We start from the raw sequence: 26,896 nt of genomic DNA, 5'->3' as shown, positions 1-26,896 counted from the left end.
TTTTGCGGTAGGGGAGGAGAAGGAATTTGAAGCTGCTGAGGAAAAAAAAAATTCTCTTTCTGTACCCTAGCTACTAATCTTCTAGTGGGAATTAATCTAAACATTGCTTCCTTTTTTATTCAGAATTCCTTTTTCAAGACATAGTACAGAAATAATCGCTATTGCATATATGTGCATTATATGAAAACCTGGTGTAGTCATGAAGTTAACCATCTGTTTTGGAGATGGACTACATGACTTCACTGAATATGAAATGGTAAAGTGATCATCAATTCTGATGTTGTGATACAAATATTTATTGAAGTGCCCTATTCACTGAAATAGATGGGAATTAGTTACTTTTTAAGTTTTAGTCATTAGTATTCTACCCCTTGTCAACAGTAGTTCAATGTCAATAGTGTGTAATTGTGTAAAACTATTTTCCGGGTTTAAAACGGAACCCTATATTGTGACATTTTCACTTATATTTTCATCACATTAATTTTTGCAAAACCTGTTTTTTTCAGCTGTCAAAACAAGTATGCATTGCATACTTTGCATTAGTGGACAAAGCCAGAAGCAATATTAAAAATGCACTTTCTGGTTTATTTCCATAACTGAAAGAATATTTTGTTATAACTTAAGATTGTTTTCCCAGTTACAAGTTTAGATTTATACATGTGTTCTTTCTTTAGCAGATACTAAAGCTGGAGATAAACAATTGGTAGCAGCTTTCTGGCAGACGAGTGTATGCTATTAAAAAATGAACATGCATAACCACCATCTCCAAAGAGGATAAGAAATTACACTCAAAAAGGGCAATTTCTTGTATGTTTGATGGAATTGGTAACTGAATCAACTGGTTTAGACACATGAAACTTGTAGCATGTCAACTAATATAATAAATGTCAACTATATAAAATATCAACTAGTTTTATTATGAAGGCACTTTTATTTAAAAGCAAAGCAGCATTAAAAGTAGATACTGGGCTAGGTCCTTATTTGAGAATGTTCATTCTGTATGTGTAAAGGAATCAAAAGTCATCTTAGTCAAGCCTGAGGAAAATGAGGATGAGAAAACAATAAACCTCACCCTGCCTTCTGCCATCCAAGGTGGGTAAGAAAATGAAATCTAACAGGATTGTTGATGTCATCAGCTCCTTGAGTACAACAGTTACTTTAGGATGTATAAAACCGTTATGATGGGTATAGCTAGAGGACTTACTAAATCCAAGACGTGTAGCTAGAGAATAAGGTAATATACTGGCAAAGTAACAAGCAAACCCTTATGTTCATAACTGCTTGTCAGCTTAGTGCAGGTTTTGGACACTGTTCATCATGTAAGTTTAAGCAAATGTGACTGCAATGTAACATCTATGCAAATATAATACAGGATTCTACTTTAAATATTTCATTTTCTAGCTACTGAAATTGTCCATTTTCAGCAGATTTTGTTCCATTCTTTGAAACTGGTCATTTGTTGTCTGGCGCTCTACTATTAGTGCCAATTCTTGCTCCTGTTGGAATTTTAAAAATACAGCCTCAGTGAAGTTTTTGATTAACACACAAAAGCCTTTACATAAAGGGAAATATTTTTTTTTTTCCCAAATCAAAAAAATAAAAAGACTCTTAGAACAGTTTTGTTATCTCACTTCCTTAGTAGCATCTAATTCCTCCTCCTCCTCCTCCTCCTCTTCCTCATCTTCATCTTCTTCGTCCTCTTCTTCATCTTTTCTTAGCATACTGCTGGAAATCTGCTAAAACAAAAATCCAGCAACAGTAAATCAAGTGTTTGTTCTCCTGAAAGAATTCTCTGTTGGCATTTCCAGTCTAAGTACTTGTAGGTTTTTCGTTTAGGGGAGGGGGAGAAATTTTTTATCCCTTAACCCTTCAGCTTCTAGTAACATGCACTATGCCAACAGAAAGACATATGGCACAGAATATAAATACAGTAATGATTTTTAAAAGCTAAAAAAATCCCCGTAGTCCTGAGAACTATTATAGGATAGGGAAAACTATGCATTGATCAAATTAATGTTAAAAAATCATCAGGATGTAAGTCAGTTTTTTTCTGGGGTGGCTGTTAAGACAGCAGGCTGAAGATGAGTATTAAGGCATAATCTTATCTTGAAGACATCAGACCTCTTCAGTTAAATGAAAAATTAAACGCGATGCTGCTCTAAGCTGTTTTTGAGAATAAATTAGACAAACTTTACTAGAAGAGTCTTGATTCATATATGAACTTCTTTCCCTGCCCATCAGCACTTGCCCTTCAGAATGATGCTGTAGTCCTTTTTTGGTTCATCAAATGTTAAAAACAAGTGCCAGCTGCCAAGCTTTCATCTCATCTGACACAGTCTGCAATCTATACTTTCATCTAATGAGGGCTTAATCTAATTCCTATTGAAGACAGATTCTTCACAGAAGATGCAACATTTACAATTTAAAGTAGAATATATGTTTTTTTTTTGCTTTCCCCATGAGAAAAGGAACATTAAAGATAGTTATACAAGTCATCTGGAATGCTTTTGAAAAATGATTTTAGGTTCAGCAGTTCTCTAAGGGCATCTGCAGTGCTAATTTTGGTTGTATTTTCTGAGTTTTCTCACATAAGTGATATAATAAAACTTCAGTATTGAAGACAAAACTTGCCTTTTTTTCTTTTTTTTTTAAACACCCGCCTATTTTAAAAGTCCTTAAATGCTGGTTATTAACTTGACTTCTGAGATTTCATAATTCATACAGCTATGTATGTAACAAAAGTTTTTTGTGTGTGCATAAAGCAAACTGCAATCACTGAACTAATGAAAGCAGAAAAATCCTTAGTCTTGTTGACGCTCACAAAGTACATAATTTAGCTTGAAGCAAATGCTTGCTTACAAATCTCTGAACATAAGAGACAATGGAGTTAATCATTGGATGAAGCTGGTTAACTTGAGTCTAAATGCCTAAACCAGCAATCTTTCATTCTGTGAAAGAAGAAAAAGACAATGACACTGATTTGTAATTCGAGATTAAGGAGTGCTGCAGATTGAGCATGTTTACCAAGGTAGCTTCATTTCAATGGATAGGCTAATTTTCCAAGTTTTTTCTAGTTAAAAGCATCTGAAATTCTTAAGCAGAACTTCAATCATGTTTCTGAACAAAAGCTCCCCCTTCCCCTTTCCTGAAATAAGAGGTGCTATTTTCGCTTTAGGGCTTTTTTCTGCTCACTACTCAAGTACCTCTGACCATGCTGTAATTAACTAAACAGTAAATTAAATATTATCATTGGTGGCAGTGAAGTGGTGGCAAGATGGCTAACCTAAGAACCAAACTGGATCAGTCAGGAAAGTGAGAAAGGAAATTAGGCAGTTTAAATCCATGTTACTTTGCCATAAAGCTAGAACATACCAGTATTTGAAAATTTAATTTTTGATTACTTAATGCTGAAAAAAGAATTTAATTTAAAAAATTTAATGGAATCTGATAATTTGTTGCTCATCATAAACAATTTTATGTGAAAATGAATTCTTTTAAGTTTGCACGTAGGTGATGACTGTCCTTGCTTAAGCTGTTAAGCTGCATGTTTCACTGCATGTGCTACTACAGAAAGCATGGCAATTCTCTCCTCATGTCTCACACAGCGGGCAGTGTTGGAACACCTGGATGCAGACATCTTCAACCATGGTTAAAATGATGCTTTGCTGTCTTAGAAGGTAGGTGCAAAACGGTTGGCTATATTAAATGCATGTGGATAAAGCTTGTGTAGTTAAGCTTGATTTAAAATATCTGGAAAAGGTCATTCTCTTCTGCTATAGTTCTGTCTGAAGTACAGCATACCAACCTGAATCAGTAAAATGAAATGCTGAAAATAAATTGCCAAGTAAAGTGCAAAACGAAGGGATTGACAAAGGATTGTCATGAAAACTTAAATGGCCTTTTCAGAACTTGTATAAAACTAAGTATCTGCAATAGTCATGTTTAAAAAAAGCCCTGAACCCCTGAAGAGGTTTTCTCATAATGGGGAGCCATCCTATGAAAAACAGCTTCCCTGGTGCATAGAAGTTTTCTCTTGTGATCATAGCAATTGCATAGAAATGAAAAAATGCAAGTCATCATCTTGTACTGTCAGTGCAGCTGGGGACATTAATTCTTTCTAGCAGGATTGGCCATGGCTCCTTTTCTTGCGGTTTTATAGTACTGTCTGCTAAATGAAGCCTGGCAAGTAGGATGGAAAAACTAGCATCTCAGTTGCTTCAGCTAGTCCGAGTGCGAGTTGAAAACAGCTATGGAAGTCAAGGGGGGAAAGAGTTAGTTGCAGGACGAAAGCATTAAGATGGACACAAAAATATCAGTGGTCTTTGCAAATTCCTGCTTTTGATAATTTAGCATACAGTACTCCTTCCAGAATACTCACTCCAGCAGTAAGTGACAGGACACACTTAGATTATCATGTTGCTTCACAAAGCAACATGACATCATGTTAAGGCACCAGAACTTTAAAAGAAGGTAGCTCTTTGTGAAAAAATGAAGCAAGCTCAAGGAGTACTTTAGTTTTTTTAATATGGAAATAATACAGAAAGGTAGTCCACAGAACCAGAAATAAATTCAAGCATGGTATGTGCTAAATCCTCTGAAAGACAAGTATTGTGTTACCAGTGCCATTTATCCCATCTGGTATGCCCTGACTACCCACCCTGCGCCCCCCACGTACAGGTTAGTGTTTGTGTGCCACCTCTGCCCTGTAGTCTTAGTCTGTGTGATTTGGTGAACTGCTTACCGTATTATTTATATTGCTTTAAATTGCAAATTCCAAAGTACTACATTATGGTCAGTAAATGATCAGTAAATGATTATTATGTAGCATGAAACCAGACTTGTGTAAACTTTGGGAGTGAAAGATTTACAGAAAGGTAAAACAAGTCACCTGAAGGTTTTTCTGAACGCAGCACTTTTTGCTAGTGAGGGGTTTGGTGGGTTCCAGAGATTAGAGCCCTTAGTGTAATTCAAGGTACTGATCCTGATGCAATATACTATTTGCAGAATCAGAAAGGGCAGCATGGGGGATGTATGGAACAGGATGCCTGCCTCTTCTTCGCTGCCCTATAGTGACTGCATTAGTAGGGTGTTCCAGGCCTTTTTTCTGCCATGTGATCCTCCTCTGCAGATACACTGCATAGCCCAGTAAGATGACATTATTTTGAATGTATTCAGTTTCCCTCTAGGTCTAGATGACTTCCCATTCTTTTCAGGCATTCCAGTTAGAGGTTATGATAACATTAACATCTGAAGTTATTGCTGAAAGAGGTCTAGGAGAAGAGTAAGGTAAACTTGGAAGTTAGTCAAAATGGAGTTCTACTCCATCTCTGAGAGAAATCACAGTGTACACACATTGTTTTCTGTTTTGGGTTTTTTTTTTTTTTTTAAGAGAGTCCAAAACTTAGCTATGTGTGGCACCTCAAAGTAATTACAGATGCTTCTATACCTCTGATACAGTTTTACAGCACTGCAGGAAGTTCTCAAGGAAGATAGCAACAGATTTTTGACAGCTTCCTCTGGTCTTCAAAAAAATGAATGGGTAAACATTTTCTGAAGTAGCTTGAATGTGAAATTTGCTTGTTTGATAGGACAGGCAACTTATTCAAAGTCAAGGTTGGTCTTCATGCACTGCATCACTGCGTTCTTTTATCTTTTTAGATGGCACAACTCATACTTTCAACAGAATAACTCAACTAATAATTGATCCTTTCTGTGTCGAGAGCAGAGAAGGGGTAATGGTATGTATGAAGTCAAGAAAACTTTTTAGCATTGCAATATCAACGCATGATTCTATCCAAAGAAGAAAAGTGGGAAACGTACATTTTAAATTTGGCCATCTTTGTCTTTAACCGAAACACTGATAAGAATCATCTTAAGTTACACGATTAAGGCTGCAATAAAGAAAAAATAATTTAGCCATTTTGCAATGTCTGCAAGTTTACTGCTGCAAACAAGTGCAAATATTTTTGCAAGGTAGCTGGTTCAAAAGCAGTGGCACTTTCACTTATTTTTATCATCCTCCTTTTCCTCACCTGCTCTGAATTTTCAGAGTATAAAAGGAAAGGTCTGTTGGTCATGGGTTTGCTCTGCTGCTAGGAGGTATCCCTAGTGTGAGTTAGGATCTGGTAGAGAATCCACACTCTAAGATCTGGATACTGAGACTAAGAATATGTGTTATTTAAAGAATGTCACTTCTGTTTCCAGTAAGCTCCTAGATCTTTTTTCTGCAAGATGCCACAGTTTGTTGATGAAAGAAATAATATAGCTGGTAATGGCTATCTTTCAAAAGGAGACAATGCAGCTTTAAAAGCCGATTCTGTTTTTTCATCAAATAAAAATGATATTTAGAAGCTGCATTGTTAAAAGCTTACTATGATCTTTATGCCCTTGGAAGTGCCTTTACCTCTGTAACTGTCCTGAACTGAGTAAACATAGTGGATCCATGTACATGTACATTAGCCAAGGCTCTACTTAAGACATTCTTTTAATACAGTGATCTAACATTTAATTTTTCTTTCTTACCTGTACTGTCCTCAATGAAGATTTTAAGGAGCCAGTTCTTTGCAGGGGGGACTTTGAATTTGCACGAACTATGTCTAAGCGAGATTGATAGTCTGGTGGATAAAGTGAGCTCCGAAAAACCTGTTCAAATGAAGAAAGCTGTGACTTGGGTGCCATGATACAGCTTGCAAGCTAGCAATCACCAAGACTGAAGCTAACAAAAATGCAGCATTGGACAATTAAACCTGCTCTAGAGATACGCATCAGCTGTAGTTCAATCACTTTTAGCTGAAACAACATCCTTGCTCAACCTGAGACATGTCAACACATTTACATAGTCAAAGTAAACATTCTTCAGAGATCTCAGGGGATTTACAAGAGGAAAACTGCAATGGTTTCCCACCAACATATGTAGCTGAGTTTCATGCTAACCTAGAGGTATGAACCCCAGCAACTCCCTGCAGGCTTTCCAATTCCTGGAGAGATGAACTTTAGCCCCTTCATAAGCAAATCCTTGCTGCCAGTCACAGCTGCCTCAGAGAAATTTTCTCTGAAATGTACAGGAGATGTGCAGCTCAAGAAAAATTTGGGAAAACCCTTAGAATACAGGGGAGACTGTAATATCCATTATATTTACAAGTTCCTTCCAATAGCCAAAGAACAAATTACAGACTAACAGGCTGATACTAAAAATAAAGCAGCTGTTCATGCAAGAATTTATTAACAATAAAGTCCAGGAAGATGGTAGAATTATGGTCAGTCAATATTTTTGTGGAAAGTAAATACTATCCAATTAACAGGAGATATAAAATGAGATTAGAAATTTGGTTGTGAAAGACAAAATATTAAAGGATATTTTTGAAGTCATGCCACGTAACATTTCAATTGTGAAGCTAGAATAGCACAAAATTGCCATGGCGTAGTTTAAATGAAGTAAAAATACCAAGTAGTCTCAAATGTGACAAAGAATCCCAATTTTGTGTGTCTTGTGCTAACTGAATACTGCCATCCTTGGTCCTGAGCTATGTCATGGAAAAAATAAAATTAGGACTGGTAAGATTTACAAAAAAAGACAGAAAATTATCCAACTTTCTTGACAAGCTGAACGCATATACATAACATACATTTCAAAGATAGCAAGTTTAAAGGCCCAACATCCAGAAGAACTGCAAGAATGAATAAAGGACTGAAAAACATGTCTTGGAAAAGAGAGTCTATAACTCAAAGAGAACAGAAAGGGTGACTTGAGAGGAAGCTATAAGTGCCATAAGGCAAAAAAAGCAATTTGGTAACTAATGTCTCTTAATTCTCTAACAGCCTAATGAAAAACAATGACTGAAAGGTGAAAAGCAAACAAAACAGAATAGAAAGAAGAGAGATATTTTTAATGAAGTAATTAGTCTTTAGAACATCTTACTAGAGCAGTGTAAGATTTTCTCTCACTGTGCATGTTTACAATGAGATTCACTGCAGAGGTTTTCTTTAAGAACTATGATTAGCTGAACTTGAAGTGGCAGTTAATTTAGGAAAAGTCTCTTATCTGTATTTTGTGGGAAAGATTAGATAGCCACTGCAGTTCTCCTCTGTTTTTAAAATCTGAGTTTATAAACCTGCATGCTCTTGCTGGAAAAGTCCAAAAAAGGGCTCAGTATACTAAGAAGTTTGTTCTGAGAACCTGAAGCATGTTGCATTTTTTGCCTGGGACCTGTATAGCTCCAAAGTCTGAAAACTGTTTTTATGTAGTAAGTAAATGGAAAAGCAAATCTTAATCACTCTTACCTCTAAATCTTCATTTTCATCAATATTTTGGATATTTTGGTAGGCAGCAGTATATATCTCTAAGGCTTTCCCATGGAATAACATTTCAATAGTTATAAATTCAGAAAATATGTTCTAAAAGCAAATGAAAACAAAGGTTTTCTTAACGCAGTAAAGTACATTTCCACTTCAAATACAAGAAATTACTGAATTCTGTACTTGGTATTTATATGATACAAATAACTGCATGATACCTAGTACTTTTAATTAGTCAGATCTGAATTTTAGAAATTAAACATAAATGTTGGCTAGGCTGTCACGCAGTTTTCATTTCATACTAAATTCCAAGTAAATGCTTGAAAAGCAAAGAGGAGACTCATTAGGAATAAATAAAATGCCATGCTGAAAACTCCCTTGATATTCCTTGATACATATTTGCAAGATGTAGTCAGTGGATTTTTGATGTATTGATGGCAATCTTTTTTAACAGGTTGGGGATAGATTATCTATAAATTCTATACATACCTATAATTTACAGGTAATTATATATTTTATATAATAAAATATTCTTTACACACACATATATATATATTAAAAAACAACGATGACAGCTTCAGAACTCACACAGTCTTTTTCATATTACTCTAACATCCAAGTACTGGTTGGTTTGGTTGGGTTTTTCAACCATCTTTCATTCTTTCCTACTTAGTCTGTTTCCTCCCCCCAAATAAAAAAGTATCTCATTTCAGCAATTTTATAATTAAATTTGAGATCACATAATGCAAGTGTTTTTCAGTCACTATAGTCTTTGGGACTTAAGCCACTTTATGTTTGACATTAAGAGAGAAATGAAAGCTTTGATTACTTGCACTCACTGAACTTTTTGTGCTTGCTGCATGAGAAGCTGAAAAATCCTTGACATTAGTCTAAACACTACTGAGCAACAACTGAAAACATCAGTGTTATCAACATTCTTCGCTCTGAACTCAAAACATAGCACTGTACCAGCTACTAGGAAGACAGTTAACTCTATCCCAGCTGAAACCAGGACACCTACACAAATTTCAGCATGGATAAATATATTATTTACTTATCACTATTTCTGTCAATTTTGCTGATATTAATCCACATGTATCATTCCACTAACAAATGCAGCTACCAGTGAAGTAGAATACAGCAACTGTTGGAAGGTGCAGACACTAAACAATCAGATACAGGAAAATTCTGAATTCAATAAACTGTAAGAATAATGAACTGATTTTTTAATTGCAAAGTTTGTGATATTTGGATTATGAAATATTAATGAATACCACAAGATTTGTATTTATGTAGGCTTAAGTTAATACTAAATGTTGCTAATCTTGCCAGAGTAACTGTAGTAACTTTATTATGCAAGATGAAATGTGCTGCCATATACTGAAATGTGAGCACACATACTTTTATGTCCTTTATTTTCTGTTTCTCAAAATTATCAATGGTTTCCTCTAATTGCCGCGTTGTTCGAGTTGCATCCAGTGAAGCTCTCTGCAATTCACTTTCAGCCTGGTAAAGTAACGCAAAGGTGAAATTAGTCCTGTATTTGATACAAAGATATTTGCTCTAATTGCCATGAAAACATTTAAGTTCAGGTTTTCAAGATACTACACATCTTTGTTGCTGTATTTGTAAATTTGTTTGTAGCTTCTACACCATTGTGACTTTGATCTGAAACATGAAAAATGACTAGCTGCAGCTGGTCAGGAAAGTTCCACTGCCCTAATCCACTTTCTGTAATAATCATCCGCTAATTCCACTGAGCCAGCCCTAACACTCCACTGGTGACACAGTGACTGAGTTCAGGGAATTAACCCAGCACAAGGGTTTACCCTTCAGAAAAGTTAAGATATTTTTTAAGCTGGTGTAAAGGAGAGGGTAGGAGTTCAGAGGCCAGAGTGATGGATGAGCAGAAAAGATCACCCTTTATTTTCAAGTACAGATCAACCTGCTGAGTCTAGAATGAATCTTTTCCAGTGTTATGCGCTGAACCTCGTCTTACTAAGTTTTTATGAATTATTTGAATAGATAATAGAGCAGCAGCTGGAACTAATGCACTTCTCCCCTAAGTATCTCAATCAGCAGACTAGAGTTAATACCATTTTTAGATCCAAAAGCATTTCAGGTATTTTATATTTTTATATTATTAAAATCTTTTATAAAAAACATCTTCAACAGGGCACTGGGAAGGCGACACACCACCCAATCCCTAATGCATAAATACACAGTTTTTCTTATTTTGTTACTACAAAAAGCATTTTAGATATGTATTTTATTAGATATAACTATGAACTGTATAAAAATGCACACTACCATTTCAATAAAGATATTGATGCTATTCTGGTTAAGTAAAGTCTGAGAACTGTATACTATTACAAATTAATGATGTAAAGATGCAAGAGTTTGCACTTGAAGACTGCAAAATTTGGGTCTAAACTTATTTTCCATACATTACTAGTCAAACATCATAGACTAGTCAAGACAGTATTTCCTTACAGGCTCTGTCAGTGAATATCATCAGGAATCTATTCTGTCCTGGGATTTGGAAATAGTATATGGATCAAGTAATTGCATCCTATGATCAAGACGTAGGATTCTTCCCATTTCTACAACACTGCAACTTGAGAGGAACTTTTTTTTTAAAAATGGAAATAGACACCACAGCCCCACTTCCCATGATCTAGTTTTCAGTGTTCTATGTATATGGAAACCTAAGGCACAAGGCATGTTCTGTCACTTCTTTTTCTTTGATTAAAATCTGGTAACTTTGTATTACAGGATTATGAAGTTGAAACAATCTCATTACAAAAACAGCTTAAAGTCATAGACAGAATTCTGCCATTACTGGGCAAACAAAATTGGTAATGATCTTTAGTAGTACATAAAGTCACATGTTCATCTTGCTTTCTTGATTTTGCCCAAAACGCAGAGGGAAACAGACTAAGAAAAGACATTTTGTGTATTCTCAATTATTACAATCACTCTCTGTAAATGAAGGCAGCTGTTATGCATAAGCAGCCACTACACATGCAAATACAGTATGTTATTTCTATGATAATCAAATATATCTTCTCAATCCATCTTAAATAGACTGGCCAGATTTTGTGTGCAGATGCTTTGGGAAAGGAATTTTGTTTGTTGTGGAATGAAATGTCTAAACTTGCAGAACCTGCATAGTTTGCACAACAGCAGTTTGGTATTTTCTCTTCTGAAACACTTACCTGTGACTGGAAATATTAGTAAAGGAATAAATGACAAAATAACAACCAATATTCATAAAAGTATCTGTTTTCACTTCTACTTTTAATATGTTGTGAAGTATTTACCTCAGCTATTTCAAAACTTATGTATACTTGGAGGGTGCTATTATTATGTTGTCTGAAGCCTCCGGCTCTAAGACATTACTTAGGTTGTTACAGCTTTGCTAGAATTCAAGTATCCAGGCAAAAATATTTCAGGACAGCTGTTTGTCTTGGACTGAGGGTTTGGTTATTTATTTATTTAAAAAAAAAAAAAAAAAAAAATCAGACAACCTAGGTAGACCCATTTCAGGGGGAAAAAAGAAAAATCAATTCTGATTTTAAGAAATACAATTTTATATTTAAAAAAAATCTGGTAAGGTTTTCATTTCAAAGCTGTACTACCCCCGCGTTTTATAAGATTAACTTGAAATCTGAGAGTGAGTACAGATCCTTTGCTATCTGTGGCCAAAGTTGTTACCTGCTGAAACATCACAGTTGCTCAAGAATAAGAGAACCACTGCTGGAGCCTAACAGCTATGCTAACGAACATGGTGAAGCCTCTCTCAGACTGAAAAGCTGACCTGCATACATCCTCAAAAGCAAATGAACATATTCCTGCTCCCAATACTTTTTATGCATTTTGTGTTGATCACTTTAAAATGCAAATATGTAGCGTTTGGTGCCTTTGGCCATATGCAAAACCAGACTGAGATTTAATAACTCTTCAGGCAAAGTCTTAAGTACAGAAAACACAGGTGTTACAAGAAGCTAAGCCACAGAAGGATATTACACAGAAGGAGTAGCTTAGCAAGAGACAAGAAGAAACAAGCTAGGTGCCAGCCATATACTGATGAAATCAACTGGGAATTAGCACAAGAGGGAAAAAAATGGGACCAGTCTCCCTTTGGGGAGAATAGCTTACTGTTACCATTTACTCCCTTAATTCTAATGGAACAGAACTCTGCATCAGCTCAAGTTCTAACCCTATGGCTCACATCCATATGTCTTTATTACATGACGAATTCAAATTAGTCATCACTTGATTTAACTGATTTGATTAATATTAAATGGGAATTCTTTGGCAGAGACAAAAATGAAATGTAATTCTCATGGGTGGCATTTGACCATCACAATTTTTGCTCTTTCTGCAGTCCCATGCCCCAATCACTAGAAAGATCCTAATTTCTGAAATAAAGCTGATTAAATCCGACAAAGAATAGGACTGCTTCACTCCTGAGTCCAACGCTAGAGTGTAATAAAAAATAAACAGCACATCATCATGAACTTAAAATCTCTATCTTAATACACAGGCATAAGGGGACTGAAGTAGGATTGCCTTGATCCCCTTTAGTTTGGGATTTCCTAGATTCTGATTGCTTCAGAATTTGAAATTTCAATGAAATTTTAATGGAAATTCTGTGGAGGCTTAATTTTTCCCTCTGTGATACCGAATAGTATACTGGGGAGGGTCACTGGTCTTTTGAAAGGAAGAGTAGTCCGGTTGAGTATTCTACTAACAGAATAACAACTCTCCCTTTCACACTTCATCTCACAGTTGGAGGAAACTCATACTCCACCTAGGTACAAGGAAGCACAGCAACTACCAAAAAATGACAGGGAGAAAAACAGTAAAACAAAAAAATCCACAGAAGTAAAAAAGGAGTTATCTGATTACACTTATTTTCAAAACCCTCCAAATCCCTAGATGCGATCTATGCCTAGCTCTCTTGCATAAACATATGAAATACTTTGTAGTTTCTTTTCAATCAAAAAGGGAGTAACAAAGCAGCTATTACAAGCTGTAACTCATCATAAAGTTTAAGAAAAGATTCAACATCAACATAGGAAACAGTCCCTCTACAGAGGATTCTTCTCTTATTACTTTCTAAACACAATAGTTTAATTCCCAAGAAATTTTAAAAATATTTCTTATAGCCACTGGAAATACAGGATACAATAATGTGTCTATCTGATGGATTCCGCTGACGTGTCTTTTCCAGTTGAGATAACTGCTTGGCTTCACGGTTCTTTGCTGTTAAAGTTGCTTTAAGATCATCCTGGAAATAAAATGTTTTAGACATGTTTGAAATAGATCTAGGATAATACTTTTCTTCATACATGCATTGCCTAGAAAACATGAACAAAACTTCTGCTTTTAACAAAACCAGATTTTACTGATCTTATCCTGTTAAATGATCCCCTGAAAGAGAAGTCAATGGGGACCAAGAGAGCTTACCACCTTGCACAACTCTCTGTAGCACACACTATAATTTAAAATGTGGGGGAAAAAAAGAAAAAGATATTTACAGCTTTTCATGAAAAGTATAGTAGATAGTCAAAGGCTGAGATCCCCAAAACAGTAAGAAGACAGGCCCATTCTGAGCTTAGCAATGGAACAAAGGTGGCATTTAGAAATAAAAAGTGGCATCAAATAAATCAGTAAGAAAAAAACAAAACAGGCAGCAGTCAGTACCAATCAGAAGTTATGAAGAACACAAAACTGATTCACAGAGCTTAAGGTGCCATAGAAAATCCATGGCTGAAAGTGTTAAACTGCATATTTATATATGCAGTTAGTAAGGTATTTAAATATATTTGGAACAAAATACATCCTAGTAATGATGTAGCTGGAGAAGATGAAACTTCTTGATCTAGAAAAGGCAGACACTGTTGATAATTATTTTTTGCTCCTCATTTCCAAAGGAGAAGTAGGATGTACTTCTAGGAAGATCTGTGACAATTTAAGAATGTTTATGTAGCACTCTCAAATTCTTGTTCATGCTATAAAACTGTGTTTTGCAAATAGTTTGGCATACATGGAATCTAAAATTGTCAGTCAGATATTTATCACTCCATTGACACTGGAGTGGGAAAATGACATTAATTTTGATGGCTCTAATTTAAAGGAGCAGTACCTTAGAACAAGCAGAAATACAGCCCAAAGGAACCAGTCTAACAAAATCTAAGGCAGGAGTTGAGCATGCATTTCAAACCATCATTTCCTCTAAAAAGACCAGTGCCATTTATCTACCACTCCAGAACGGAGTGGATTAAAGCTATTAAAAACTATCGTGTCAGGAAGTTGTCTGTGCTCCTTCCTTGCATTTCAGAGTTTTAACTTGGTTGTTGGTCTCCTTCACCCAGAAAGACATGCGACCGAGAATGTGTCTCTTTCAAAAAGTTCTGTGATCCTGTGACTGGATCACTAATCAATGACAAGCACAAGCATGCCAAATTTCAGAGTGCTGTGTTTCTTCAATTGTGAGTCTGTACATGAAGTCAGGATCAAAACATGCAGCTTCTTCCTTGTTTCTATTCTTACTGTTTGTTTCTATGTCCTTGTGTGTATCACTGTCATTTTGCTTCATCTTTAGGGACACAGAGCTGGTTTCTGATAATAAAAACAACTGCATCTTTAGCTCATCAAAACTAATTTTGCTGCTGTTCTTTCAAAAGGGAATTTACACCACCTTTAAGGCCATCTGAAAGACTGCTGGAAAAGGCTTTCTCCATTATGAAAACCATGCAGCTCCAAGAAAAGCAGTAATGGAAAACAATTTTTTATTGCTTTACATTTTAAATTTTAGTGTTATTTAATGACTGGGCCCTGTTAACAGGACTGACTTTCTAGGTCCATTTAAAACAGTCAATCAGATTTAACGCTGTGGCTGAAAGGGTTCCGACTTTCATGCAAAGTATACCTGAACATGCTAAGGAAACCACTAGAGCTACCATTATAAAATTCACTATTTTCTTTCTAGCACATAGTACTTTGGAAATACCTACAGGGACTGCACTGTTCCCTTCTCTACCTCTGTTCTCTGTAGCAACAACAGCCACCAAACATACTTCTCTGCTAGCCAAGGCCTGACAAAGATTTGGTGCTAGTGTGGCTATAGTGGTGGAGCTATATACAAGTTTTGGATGTACAAAGATAGGGCACAGTTACATACATATTGTGTCCAGGATGCTGAAAAACTGAAAAGGGTGCAGAAAAAACCCCATAAAAAATATTCAGAAGCTGTGGAAAATGCCATTATGGTTAAAGGATTAAGGTCTACATTATTAGCTAACTGAAAAGAATGAAAAATTGCTTTTACTAGCATCTAAATACCTTCATCCAGAAAAAAATAGAACATCACAGCTCTCTTTAATCTCAGTGGAACATATAACAAGAACCAAAGATTAGATGGAGTCTTTCATTTAAAACAAAACACCATAAACATCAACTAACCAATAACTACCATAAACAGTCCTACATTCCCCTCCAGTGTCTTCATACCCAGATTTGACATGTTTTTGGAAAATATGCTTTAATTACACCCAAGGAAAAATGAAATGGAATGTAATAGCCAGTGAGATAAAGGACAGGTACAGAGAATATAAAATTATTCATAGTCCCTCTGGATTTAAACTATGAATTCAAGTCACACATAAGAACTCTGGTCAGCCATCTAATTTCAAACTATACAGAAGTACAGCTACAGTCCATCCACCAGACAATGAGCTGGCAGATCCTTATCACTGTACTGTTACCTGCTTTAGTCACTGAAGTTATTAAAGCAAACCAATCCTTTCTTCTGCAGGTGGATCACCTTGGTTTTATGATGTCCTGTTTTATATGAAGGAACCAGGAACAGAGTTGCCAAAAAGCAGAAAAGTAAAGATTGATATATAGAACAACGAAAGAAATCCTAAAATCCTACATTTAAGCTGCATTACAGGACAAGAATATTATATCAGCTTCCACTGAAGCTGCTAAATCCTGCCCCAGAGAGCTACTCAGCATAGTAAACCCAGACATGTGCATGAAGCAATTTTATTGCATTAGCAGTTAAAGGACAACACTATTCTGATTGACCTAGGCCTCTCTAAAGCATTTATTATCACAGCACATTGATGTCTTACCCCACAGAAACAGTAACAGTTCTTTTTAGATACAGGACAAAAATACTTTGTGTACACCCTGGAACAGATCTAGTAAGTAGCAGTGAGAACATCCCCTTTATAAATAGCTCTATAATGACATATTCTGCCTGGTTTTACTTAATCAGCTAATGTAGTCACAGGTAAAGCAGTCCTACAACTAGCACCCTGTGCTAGCTTTACATGAGTGACAAAACTTCCTTCTTCACTAAAAATGTCCCAGTGTTTAGAGATGGTAACTGAAGACCAGACAGTAGAAGTTTTAATGAAGGTTTATGGTAACGGGCAGAGGGAAAAGAAATACAATCATTTAATGGCCTAAATCTTTAGTGGAGTCTCTCTTAGTTAACAGGTATGTTGATAAAATAGTTAATCCCATCTACAGTTTAAGAATGCTCTTGTACTCACTGTAGCCAAGATAAATATTATGTAATGCTTTCTGGCATTCTGAAAGGCAAAGATGATAGGAAATGCCATTCACTGTTGCAAGGGATGACCTGCCTTCAGTTGCTTCTGTCCTCAGCATTTACCGGCTATCAGTGGCAACACACCTCAGGACAGTATCTTCAATCCTTCAGAAGCCCCAAGCACTGCTGCAGTGCTCTGTGTCTCCTCAGCAACGCTACTGCCACAAACTAATGAAACTTGTCTTCCACCCTCAACATTTATATCCTGTAGAATACTCAGTCAGTTCCAGGTCTCAGAAACTGGGTTTCAGAGTGACTGTTAAGATACCAAATTCTAGGATACAGGCTCTGAAGTCTACAACTCTGCTAAAGACTACCACACGTAGTACTGCTCAAGTGCAGGATGCATTTCCTTCATAACCATTTCTCTAACAACCAAGTGAGATAGCTGTGCAGTAAGTTCCAAACACTATAATTGGTTCTTCACCATATTGAAAAGGTACAAGAACAAAAACATATGAAAAATGCTAGTTTGAGATGCCATGCCACGATGTACTCAAATTAACCATGATGAACACAGTGTAAGATTTTTGTATGTAAAATACCATCAAATAATGATACTTTTACATTTTGATTTATATAGGTTATGATACAAATGTATATATAAATTACAGATTTCAGTTTACAGGATGAAGGTATCCTCTATGTAATATATAAGTATTATGAAGAACTACTTTCGTCATAGGACTAGTTTATAGAAACTAGTATCCGCTTATTAAAATTTACTTGCTTGAGCTTATTCTTCCTGGAGGAAAGAAATTTACACATATTTTGTGGGAATATTTCAAACCCCTATATACACTGTTTCCAGAATGTAGTGAATGAAGGGACCTCATTTTTTTGTGTATCTTCAGGTCATCCCGATGACTTTGCAGGACAGAGAGAGATTTGGGCCACTACCTATTTATCAGTTTCAAAAAGTGTCTTCTACATTATGAACTTCAATGTAGAATGCAATTCTAAGTTAGAAAAGCTGTTAAAGGCAGCATATAGATGACAAAGAGCCAAAAGCATTACATGTAATTCACCTTTTGGAAGTCTGAATAACAACGACAGAACAACATTATTCATAATGAAAAACATCCTGAATTTGCACTATCCAGGAAGTTTCACACTATCCACAATGCCTTTTTTTAGCATTTGCTTGTGCTCCAAGAGTCTGAATATCCTTGCCTTCACATCAAAGCTTTTCCCTCCAACATATATATATAGCTTCAATTCAGATGTATTACTATATAATTTAGCTGGACTGATTACTGCAATATGAAAAATCAGAACCACTCCCCCCTGTAAAGTAGAAGTTTCCAGCTGAGTGGCCAGAACACCAAAATGTACCTTGTGAGAAAACAGACGTTTAACCTACCCTTTTAAGCTTCACTATGGTCCCATAACTTTTCAGAGGTTCAACAACCTTGGCTTCAAGCCTGTCAACCTACAAAAGAAATCACAAGGTCACTAAAATCATCCACATCTATGGTGTGCAGAAACAGGAAACAATTCATTTACTAGTGACTCATCTTATTAGGAATTTAGTCCATATATGCTGAAAATATAGTGGGATGGAGGTTTTAAAAATATTGCAAAAACCAGAGGCAATTAAATTAACCAGTAAATAATCTGTATTTTGAGGAGCTCAAGCTGATTTTCATGGAATTCCTTTTTCTTCATTGGCAATACATCAGGATAAATGAAACATGGAGATTCTAACAACTGAGTACTAAATGCATCAAACACTGCATCTTGGAGATCTGTAGCTTTCTACCTAAAGATCAATGTATTTGCTCTACACTTGTTGATAGATTATGGACTAAGCCATCTTTGCTATCAAACATACTGTACAAAATGCAACACTTCTGTTCTTAAAAATAACGGAAACAGCATCACAGGTATTGAAAATATTAAAAATACCAGCAACAGGTTGTGTAAAATGCATGAATGCTCTCATGGATGAGTGCATCTGAATTCTTGTTTCAGTTCTCCTAGTCAGAAAAACAGCTACATATGGTAGACAGGCAATAGGATAAGACCTGCCTGCTTGTCAAAATTGACAATACTGCCTGAGTGGCCCCAGCATAAGCTGCTGATGACTTTGGACTAGTGAGTCATCTGGCCCATCGTCGTTGTGTCCACATTAGGACAAGGTGCATACCTCTACTAGGAAGGGACAGACATTACACTCCCCTCTAAACTGGCAGTCACCAGTCAGTCAAAATCTATGCCAACTAAGCAAACATGTCTCCTTTACTACACCCTACCAGTGCACTGTCAAACAATTTCACTTAAACTAACAATAGAATAGAATGCAATAGGGCAATAAGGCTCTAAATGAAGCACATGATATGGACATACCAAATAACCTGCCCATCTTGCTTTCTTACCCTTCCAGATGTGCAAGTATACCTAACACCTCAGCATTTATGTATCTAGCACTGCAGCTGAAGACCAGAAATCGATAACCCCTAAAAGCTAATTTTCTCTTGCCCACATTGTCAATATATATGAAAACTGTTGATTAACCTGATGCCCAAAAGAAATAAAGCTGAGATTATTTATTTGGTTTTCATGAGCAAAGGAGAACTTGATTTAAAAGCTAAAAGCTTCTCTTTTCCTTTCCTGCTTCTGCCTTTTCTCCTTCAAAGGGCAGTGGTGGTCTGGGGACAGACACAGTAGGAGAATGGTAGGCCAAATGTTAGTTTTTAAAAACACACTTAAAAAAAAATCAAAAGAAGCAAAATCACGTTGTTAAATAGGCACCTCAAAATTCAGAGTCATAGTTTAAAGGTGAAAACAGACAGAGAGATCATGCAGTCTGAGTTCACATACAACTTTAGCCATAATATAAATTTACCCTATTAACAGAGGGATAAATTCCTATTACATCAATTAAAGCATAAGAACCTAGATGTGGCTCAGCTGGAGCCAGATGCATAAGAGCTTATGAAAAAAAAAAAAAAAAAATCACACTATCCACACCCTTGGATTTCTTATTACTTCTTAAAAATCTGGCCCTAAATACCTTGTTAAAGATCCATGTGTATTCCTTGTTTTTCAAACCCTCTACTTAGTAGACTAGATACCTCATAGATTAATTAAAAGCTTTTCTTTTTCTACTTCATTAATATAGAGACTACTTGCGATGCTTCTTTAAAAAAAAAAATCCTATCTGAAAACATCAAGAACATCAACTACTTTAGTCTCTTTTTTAAATTATAATGCTTCTTAGCTTTTCAAAACTATAAATGGGAATTTTCTATGCCCTACTGCAAGAATAGATATGTACTCCAAAAACTAGTTTAAGTACATGTGAATGAATTTAATTTTTCTTAAATCTCAGCATTTGGAATTCTGGATCATAAGTTATAGTTTGACTGGCCCTGCACAGAGATGTGTAAGTGGCATAAACACCTTTCTTCACGCTCTCATTGATCTAGCAGAAATGTGACTATATTCTCACATGTAGTCCAAATCAAGTTTTTACTTTTAGTGTTGAACTACAGACTTACAAAATCTACAGTGGTCCCTGATAGCACCTCAGAGGGGCTGTCAGTGCCCAGTGAAGGATTCCAGTTAGTATTCTCTTCCATACTGCTTCTGATAACAGACTCAGCAAAAGGAAAATGACTGATTTTACCTCAGCTGCTGCTATACAATTCAAGTCACAAAACTAAAAGAACACGTTATTAACTATAGATTATAATCCAAAGCCTGAGACCAATAAAAGACTTATTCTGTCTCAAATACTGTGAGTGCTCATATGGATAAATTCACTGACTTCAACAGGACTAACCACAGGCAGTTTTCACTAAAGTTAGTAGCAGAGTAAATGATGAATGCTTTAGCACCCTATCCTGTTTTGCCACTAATATATTTAAGTGTCTTCTATGTTTCTCTCCTGACTGCAGAGTATATCTTTTGCCTTTTAATCACAGATAAGTAACTGCAAAGTTCAGATGGCAAACAAAACATGTACAGCTTTAATTTTGTACCTCTGCCTGGCGATAATCCTGAAGTCTGGAAAATTCATCTGCAAAGTTTTTCAGTCCAACTTTTAAGTTTGGTGTCTCTGTGGCTGCATATGCATATATTTCATTTACTAGAAGATCTGCTTTGTCTCGTAGTCTGGCAGTTTTACGAACATATCCAGCAAATATTTGGCACAATTCACCAAAATGTTTTTCCACATTTGAAACAGCATCTTGTATTTGTCTAGTCTGATTGTCCCTGGATACCAAAGAAAAATAAGTGAAAAATAAGAAGGGGGCAAATGTTTACAACACATACAGAAGAAAAACTATATATTATTAATAATTTATACATAATTTAGATGTCTCATTTCAGTGCAAAATGGAAATGTATTCTTAAAAAGATAATGTTGTAACAGTCTGATGTAATATGTGCTTATTTATGAATTAAAAACAAAGAATCAAAGCAGGATTTATACTTAAAAATAAAGAACCAATAGAGGAAAACCGGAATCACAAAAATCAGCTTGGAAGTTTTCCTCCTGTGTTTAAGCAAAATCTCACTATTACTGTTGGTATTAATTACTAACATAGTGGTAACACCTGCAGGTCTCAAAGAAGACTGGGTCTTACAACTTCCTGCAAGAGTCTGCAATCTAAACAGACAAATCAGTGGTTGGAGAAATTAGGCAGTAGAGGGCAAATCTGTAAAGGTATTAAGTGTTCTTTAAATTGTGAACAGGTACCAAACTGCTCCTGGTCAGCGCTAGAGGATAAATATCCCTGCGAATTAGAGAAGAAAAGTGAATGGACACAAGTACAGAGATGAAAACTCTAAAAACACAGAAAGGAGACTCATCACACCAACAAATTGTTTTCTTTTAAATTATATTAATTTAATTCATTTTTTTTTATTTGAACCAAATGCTTGTATGTTTTATTGATGATCTAGGTAAGTCATTCTGAATTTTTAATTCATCTATTTCACTTGATATTTTGCTTTCCTATTCCCACATTTGATGGTCTTGCTTTAGTTAGGCTTCTGTGATAATATTAAACCAAATCAGTGTCAGTGCATTCATACCAGTTGTTGATCTGAATCAACTACAGGACAATTTAGCTAACAGTAACTGCCAGATACTGGGTCCCAAGAAACCTCCACGGTCTACATGAGGTGGTTCATGTGAAGTGCGGAAATTCTCAGCAAGAGAATTCACTCATACTACTGTCCCGGTGAGAGACAGAAACAAAAACTCCCTTCATATCCTTAAGCTATCCCAACTCCAAATGCTGACCAATATTTAAATATTGACTTAATATCAGGACACATCAGAAAAATTGGAAGAAATTTAATACTTTAAACAACAATGCAGTCAACTCAAATGAAGGACACCTTTCTTCAGGAACTCTTCAGGAAAAATATTTCAGGCCAAAGTTCTGCTACAGGCAAAAACCCAGTTGTGTTGCTTCATGGCAAGCAAGCTAGAAGCCTGTTCAAAAGAGATTTTGTTCAAAGAAAAAAAAAAAAAATTCCAAGTAAGTTGTTCGGTCCTCCAGGACATGCTTGAGCATAGAATCATTCGAATAGGAAAGGTTTCACCCAGTGAGTGGGAAAGTAAGTCTCATTAAGTATAAATAAAGTTGTTTTTCAAAATTAATACTATCTGATAAAATCTTCAGTAAAAGGTACATCTTTCCTATTTTATTGGAAGGTCTTCATGTCCGAAAGTGTTCCTCTCCCAGGGGGAAGCCTTACGCATGTTTCCTCACCCACTTTACAATTTTGATCTCACAGTACTCCCATGCAAATAATATTAATTTTGGGACATGAAAGACTACATTTCCTCGATGGGGGTGTGAAGAGTTCTTTTTTTTCCCCCTCCTAATTATTTGTGACCGCTTAAAGGCGGCCACAAAATCGTCAGCGAGAGGCCCGATTAAATCGGCAAGTCTTTTACTTCATCCCTACATAGCACACTAAGCCTAGAAAAGTTTTGCGGCCTTTGCCTGAGGAAAACAGAGGCGGATCCCCCACCCCGAGGGAGGTTCGCTGCCGTAAGGGGGACTGGGTCCGCATCGCCCCCCCGGCCCCCACGCCGCTCCCCGGGTACCCTGACTGAAACAGGGCCTCCTCCTCTACCCGGCAAGGCCAGGCGAGGCAGCCAGCCCCCGGCCACGCAAGCCCCCAGGAGCAGCCCTCCGGGGCACGGGCAGAGACCCGCAACAGGCACCGAGGCGGCGGCACCCCGGGGGCCTCCTCCGCCCCTCACCGCACCGTTACCTGGCGTCCAGCCCTCGGCCCAGCAGCATCATGGCGGCGGCGGCCCGGCGGGAAGGAGGGCGGTGCTCCGCGTGCGCTCGGTTTCCATGGTCACCGCCCGCCCCGCCCCGCCGTGAGGGGCGGCCGCCAAGTCGTGGCGGCCCGCGGGGACCGGGGACCGAAGGGCCCCGTCCCTTTCGGCGGCCGGAGGGCGGTTAGGCCCCGAGCCCGCCGGAGGGCAGGGGCTGAGGAGGCCTCCCGTTTCCGAGCGGGCTGTCGCCAGGAGACCCGGACCGGCGAAGGAGCAGAAAGCGGGAAGGCTCAGAAAACTCATTTTTGGGGAAATACTCTTTTTTTTTGTCTTTTTTTTTTTTTTTGTACATCCAGGCTTGCCAACTGAGAAACAGTACCAGGGGAAGTGGCCCGCCGGTCTGCCGCCGCTGAGGGAGAGCTGCTGAGGTTGGGCAGCCATGGGGAAAAATCCCATGGAGCGCCAGGAAAGGCCTTTAAAAAAAGGAAAAAAAACCCCAACCCAGTTAAAAAACCTGCAAGTCCCCTCTCTGTAAAGGCAATGTATTAGGAACATGACTAGGGACTGTGCGGGCATCACCCTGTCTCAGCGCTGAAGAAAGAGGCTGCTGGCAAAGTCCCAGCAGGTGTTGTGCAAGACAAATGCAGGAAAGGCTCTTAAAGGAGGGAAGGTGGGAAGTGTGCTGTGTCCAGTACAAACCTACCTGAAAATACAGCAATGCACAAAAGCTGAGTACTTAGACAAGTGTTAGCATGTGTGTGAAAATTTTACAGGCTTGCCTGAGCATGTGAATAGAAACTGATTTAGTTAAGATTTGGTTCTTTCCATCTTTTTTTTCTGTTAAAAGTATATTATTTAGATCACTTAAGCTGAAGTTTTAATTAACCTGAAGCAAACTAATCTTCAAATTATGAGGATCTGTTTAGATCTATTTAGTGGTTTGCACCAACTAAGCTAAAATGAAATGGTGCCATTTTTCCTTAAGGAAAGTCTGTGAAATCAGTGGTAAAACTCACCCCAAAGGTTTGCAGCCCTTAAGGACTTGGCAGACTAATACATCCAATCCCAAAATGTCCTTCAGAGGATGCAGGGGTGAGAGGTCAGCTGTTACCTGAAGTTCTTAACTTCTTTCGACTGCAGGCTAGACATGACAGGCTATAATGCTTATTGTTAAATCAACTCCCTATCAATAATCTAATAAATCAGTTAAATGACCTAGCTAATAATGACATCACTATTATTAATGTGCAATTCTGTCATTCCTCACACTGTAGCAAGATCTGAGTTTATCACTCTAAGTTTTATTTATTACACACAACTACCACTGAATTACAATTCTATGACCTGTCTCTCTACCATGTCACGCTGCTTGTTATCGGGGTGCAATATGATCCATCTCTGGACAGATTTTTTGGGGGGAAATTTTTTTTCCCCCAAAAAAGTCCCCCAAATTGCCCTTCAGTTATCTAGCTCATACTGTCTGCATATTGTTTACCTTGAATACTTTGGGACATACTGTTCCATTTTAGTCTTGATTCCTCTACCTAGCTCCAAATAAGTCTAAGCCCTTTATCCTATATGCAAACAATTGACATACCAAAGCAAGGCTTATCCTGTTAAATGTGGGGTTTTTTTCACTGTTTTTGTGCTCACACAGCATCCTGCTCTTAAGTGCTTAAGTACAAATCGTTGCCCTTGACATGTTCTTTGGACAATCTCCTGGTCTCCCGCAGTGATCTTGGCTCTTCACGAGGCCCCATACTGGACCTCTAGCTCATAAATTGTAACCCATTTCTGTAGTGTTAAGAGCTCTGAAAGTTGAAAATATCTATTCTGCTACTTAGAGCATGTTTAGACTTGGTCACCCAGGAAAGCTCAAGCAAAGCAAGTACCAGAATACCCAGAAATTCTTAATAAACAGCAGAATGGTGTTGTATGAGGTGCTATATAAACATCGTAAGAAGAAGTACAAAGTTATTTGCTTCAAATTACAGGCCAATGAGAAACAGAGACTTACACTTAATGGGAGGGTAAAAGACTTTGAAAGTAAGGAAAAGTTGCTTGTGATTAAAATCAAAGAAGTAGCTGTCACTGGAACAAGACACAAAAGAGGAACGACAGCTCATCTGCAGCTATTGCAAATCTACTTCAGTCCTGAAGTATAGGACTTGGCATAGACATTAAAAAACTTAATTTGTATATGCTGATTTCGCACATGACTTGACTTAATAGTTCTTAATATGATGCTGCAGATAGTCCTGGAATGTATGGCCCACCAGATCCAGCTGCACATAGAAAGTTGAAAATAATGTCATGAGGGCCTGTTGAAATTTTGAGTCATCAAAGAGCGCACAAGAGCACAAGCTGCATAAATCATGGAGTGGAAAAATATTTTTGTACTATGATTTAGAAATAATTATGGAGAATGATGTTAAAAGTAATGCCAAATTTCCTGCTCATTACCTCTAAGTAAGTTTCCAGAATAACATACTAAAGATGATGACATCTTATAAATGACAAATTCTGAAGATAAGAAAGCTCTGAAATATCCAATTGACAGTGTTTTCCAATATTTCTCCAGAGCATAAGCAACAGAGTCTTCCTGACTTAAATGAACTTGAGTAAATTCTCTGTACTGTTGTATTGAACAACAGTATAAAACTCGAGCAGTTTTTAGCAGCGGTGAAGAATTGCCTGTCATTGCTTGCTAGAAAAAACAGGGTATGCATGAGTCTGTGGAAACTTCAAGAGCACAAATTGGGATAGAATTTCTTCTGTAATATTTAGGGAACACTTTAGCCATTGGTAAGGTAGATCCATTTTTCTGGGTTGGAATTTCACATTTCATCAATGAGTTTGTCCTAGATATACGTGTAAAATACCAAAAGAATATTCAGTCACTTTCATTTAAGTTAACTGATGTTAATTTATATGGTATAGTAATTACAAACTGATCCATACAGGTCCAGAGGTTCATCCGTGCACTACATTTTATGTGATTAAGTTTCCATATGTAATTGATAAGCTGCCTATATGTTCATGTGACTAATTGTTTTATCCTAGTGTGTTTTGTAACTTCAGAATATTTTTTACATTCTTTAAACTTTTTTTATAATTTCCCATTTTCATGTCCACCTATGCTATCAAATCCCATTATAGGTATAGAACGGCAATCACTGTAGACATTGGATGTCAAACAACATTAATTTTAGCACACGAGTTTAGATCATAGTGGATTGGGGATTTTTCTTTGAGATTTAATAATTTCAAGTGTTGTCTTCTGCTGCAGCAGTTCCAGTCTTCCTGCTATTTCACTTCTTTGGGTCTGCAGTTCCCTTAATGCAGGAACTAGACCAGGTCTTATTCAAAGCTCTGTGTTTTCTCAAGAACAAGAGGCAGCTTGTGGGAACCATCCTTCCCTGATGCACAAGTCTCCAATACCAAGTTCCAGATATCTTAATTAAAAATCAGTTAGTTTGTTAGAGAAAAAATTGACAACATAATTAGTAAAACAGTAAAACATTGTTTCCTCAGGCTAATACCCGTAGGCTGGTATAACCTTCTGTCATCCATTTTGTCAGTATTGGTTAGAGCGTAGAAGCCTCTTGATGATTTATGCATTTGCCTGTTGTGTTCTTAGTTCTTTAAAAAGAGCTTTGGCCACTGTCAGAGGTAGGATGCTGGGCTAGCAGGATCTTTGATCTTGTTCAGTACAG

At 37.0% G+C, this 26,896-nt stretch overlaps 1 protein-coding gene across 3 annotated transcripts; it reads right to left on the bottom strand.

Moving 5' to 3' along the window:
• Window positions 1–564: 564 nt before the first annotated feature.
• Window positions 565–23,264, bottom strand: CIBAR1 (CBY1 interacting BAR domain containing 1). Of its 3 annotated transcripts, none has more exons than XM_052786910.1 (8): window positions 23,171–23,264; window positions 20,914–21,148; window positions 18,291–18,359; window positions 13,490–13,591; window positions 9,697–9,801; window positions 8,281–8,394; window positions 6,523–6,642; window positions 565–1,736 (listed from the first exon to the last, which is right to left on the bottom strand). In XM_052786910.1, exons 1-8 carry the CDS (start codon window positions 23,200–23,202, stop codon window positions 1,623–1,625), a joined length of 891 nt encoding a protein of 296 aa, XP_052642870.1. In that variant the 5' UTR covers window positions 23,203–23,264; the 3' UTR covers window positions 565–1,622. The 3 variants fall into 3 exon arrangements, with proteins under 3 accessions (XP_052642870.1, XP_052642871.1, XP_052642872.1); XM_052786911.1 differs by having other exon boundaries at window positions 565–1,733; XM_052786912.1 differs by lacking the exon at window positions 565–1,736 and adding an exon at window positions 4,508–5,891.
• Window positions 23,265–26,896: the final 3,632 nt, after the last annotated feature.

This window comes from Harpia harpyja, chromosome 5, assembly GCF_026419915.1.
Source record: "Harpia harpyja isolate bHarHar1 chromosome 5, bHarHar1 primary haplotype, whole genome shotgun sequence".
In the NCBI taxonomy this organism is placed as follows: Eukaryota; Metazoa; Chordata; class Aves; order Accipitriformes; family Accipitridae; genus Harpia; species Harpia harpyja.
This window is presented reverse-complemented; position numbering and strand designations above follow the sequence as displayed.

Coding starts and splice junctions, on each gene's coding strand:
- CIBAR1 (XM_052786910.1), bottom strand. CDS start 23,202: ATGATGCTGCTGGGCCGAGGGCTGGACGCCAG. Junction 8,395..9,696: donor AGAAAATAAAGGACATAAAA/GTATGTGTGCTC, acceptor ATTTGCTTTTAG/AACATATTTTCTGAATTTAT. Junction 1,737..6,522: donor CTTCATTGAGGACAGTACAG/GTAAGAAAGAAA, acceptor TTTTTGTTTTAG/CAGATTTCCAGCAGTATGCT.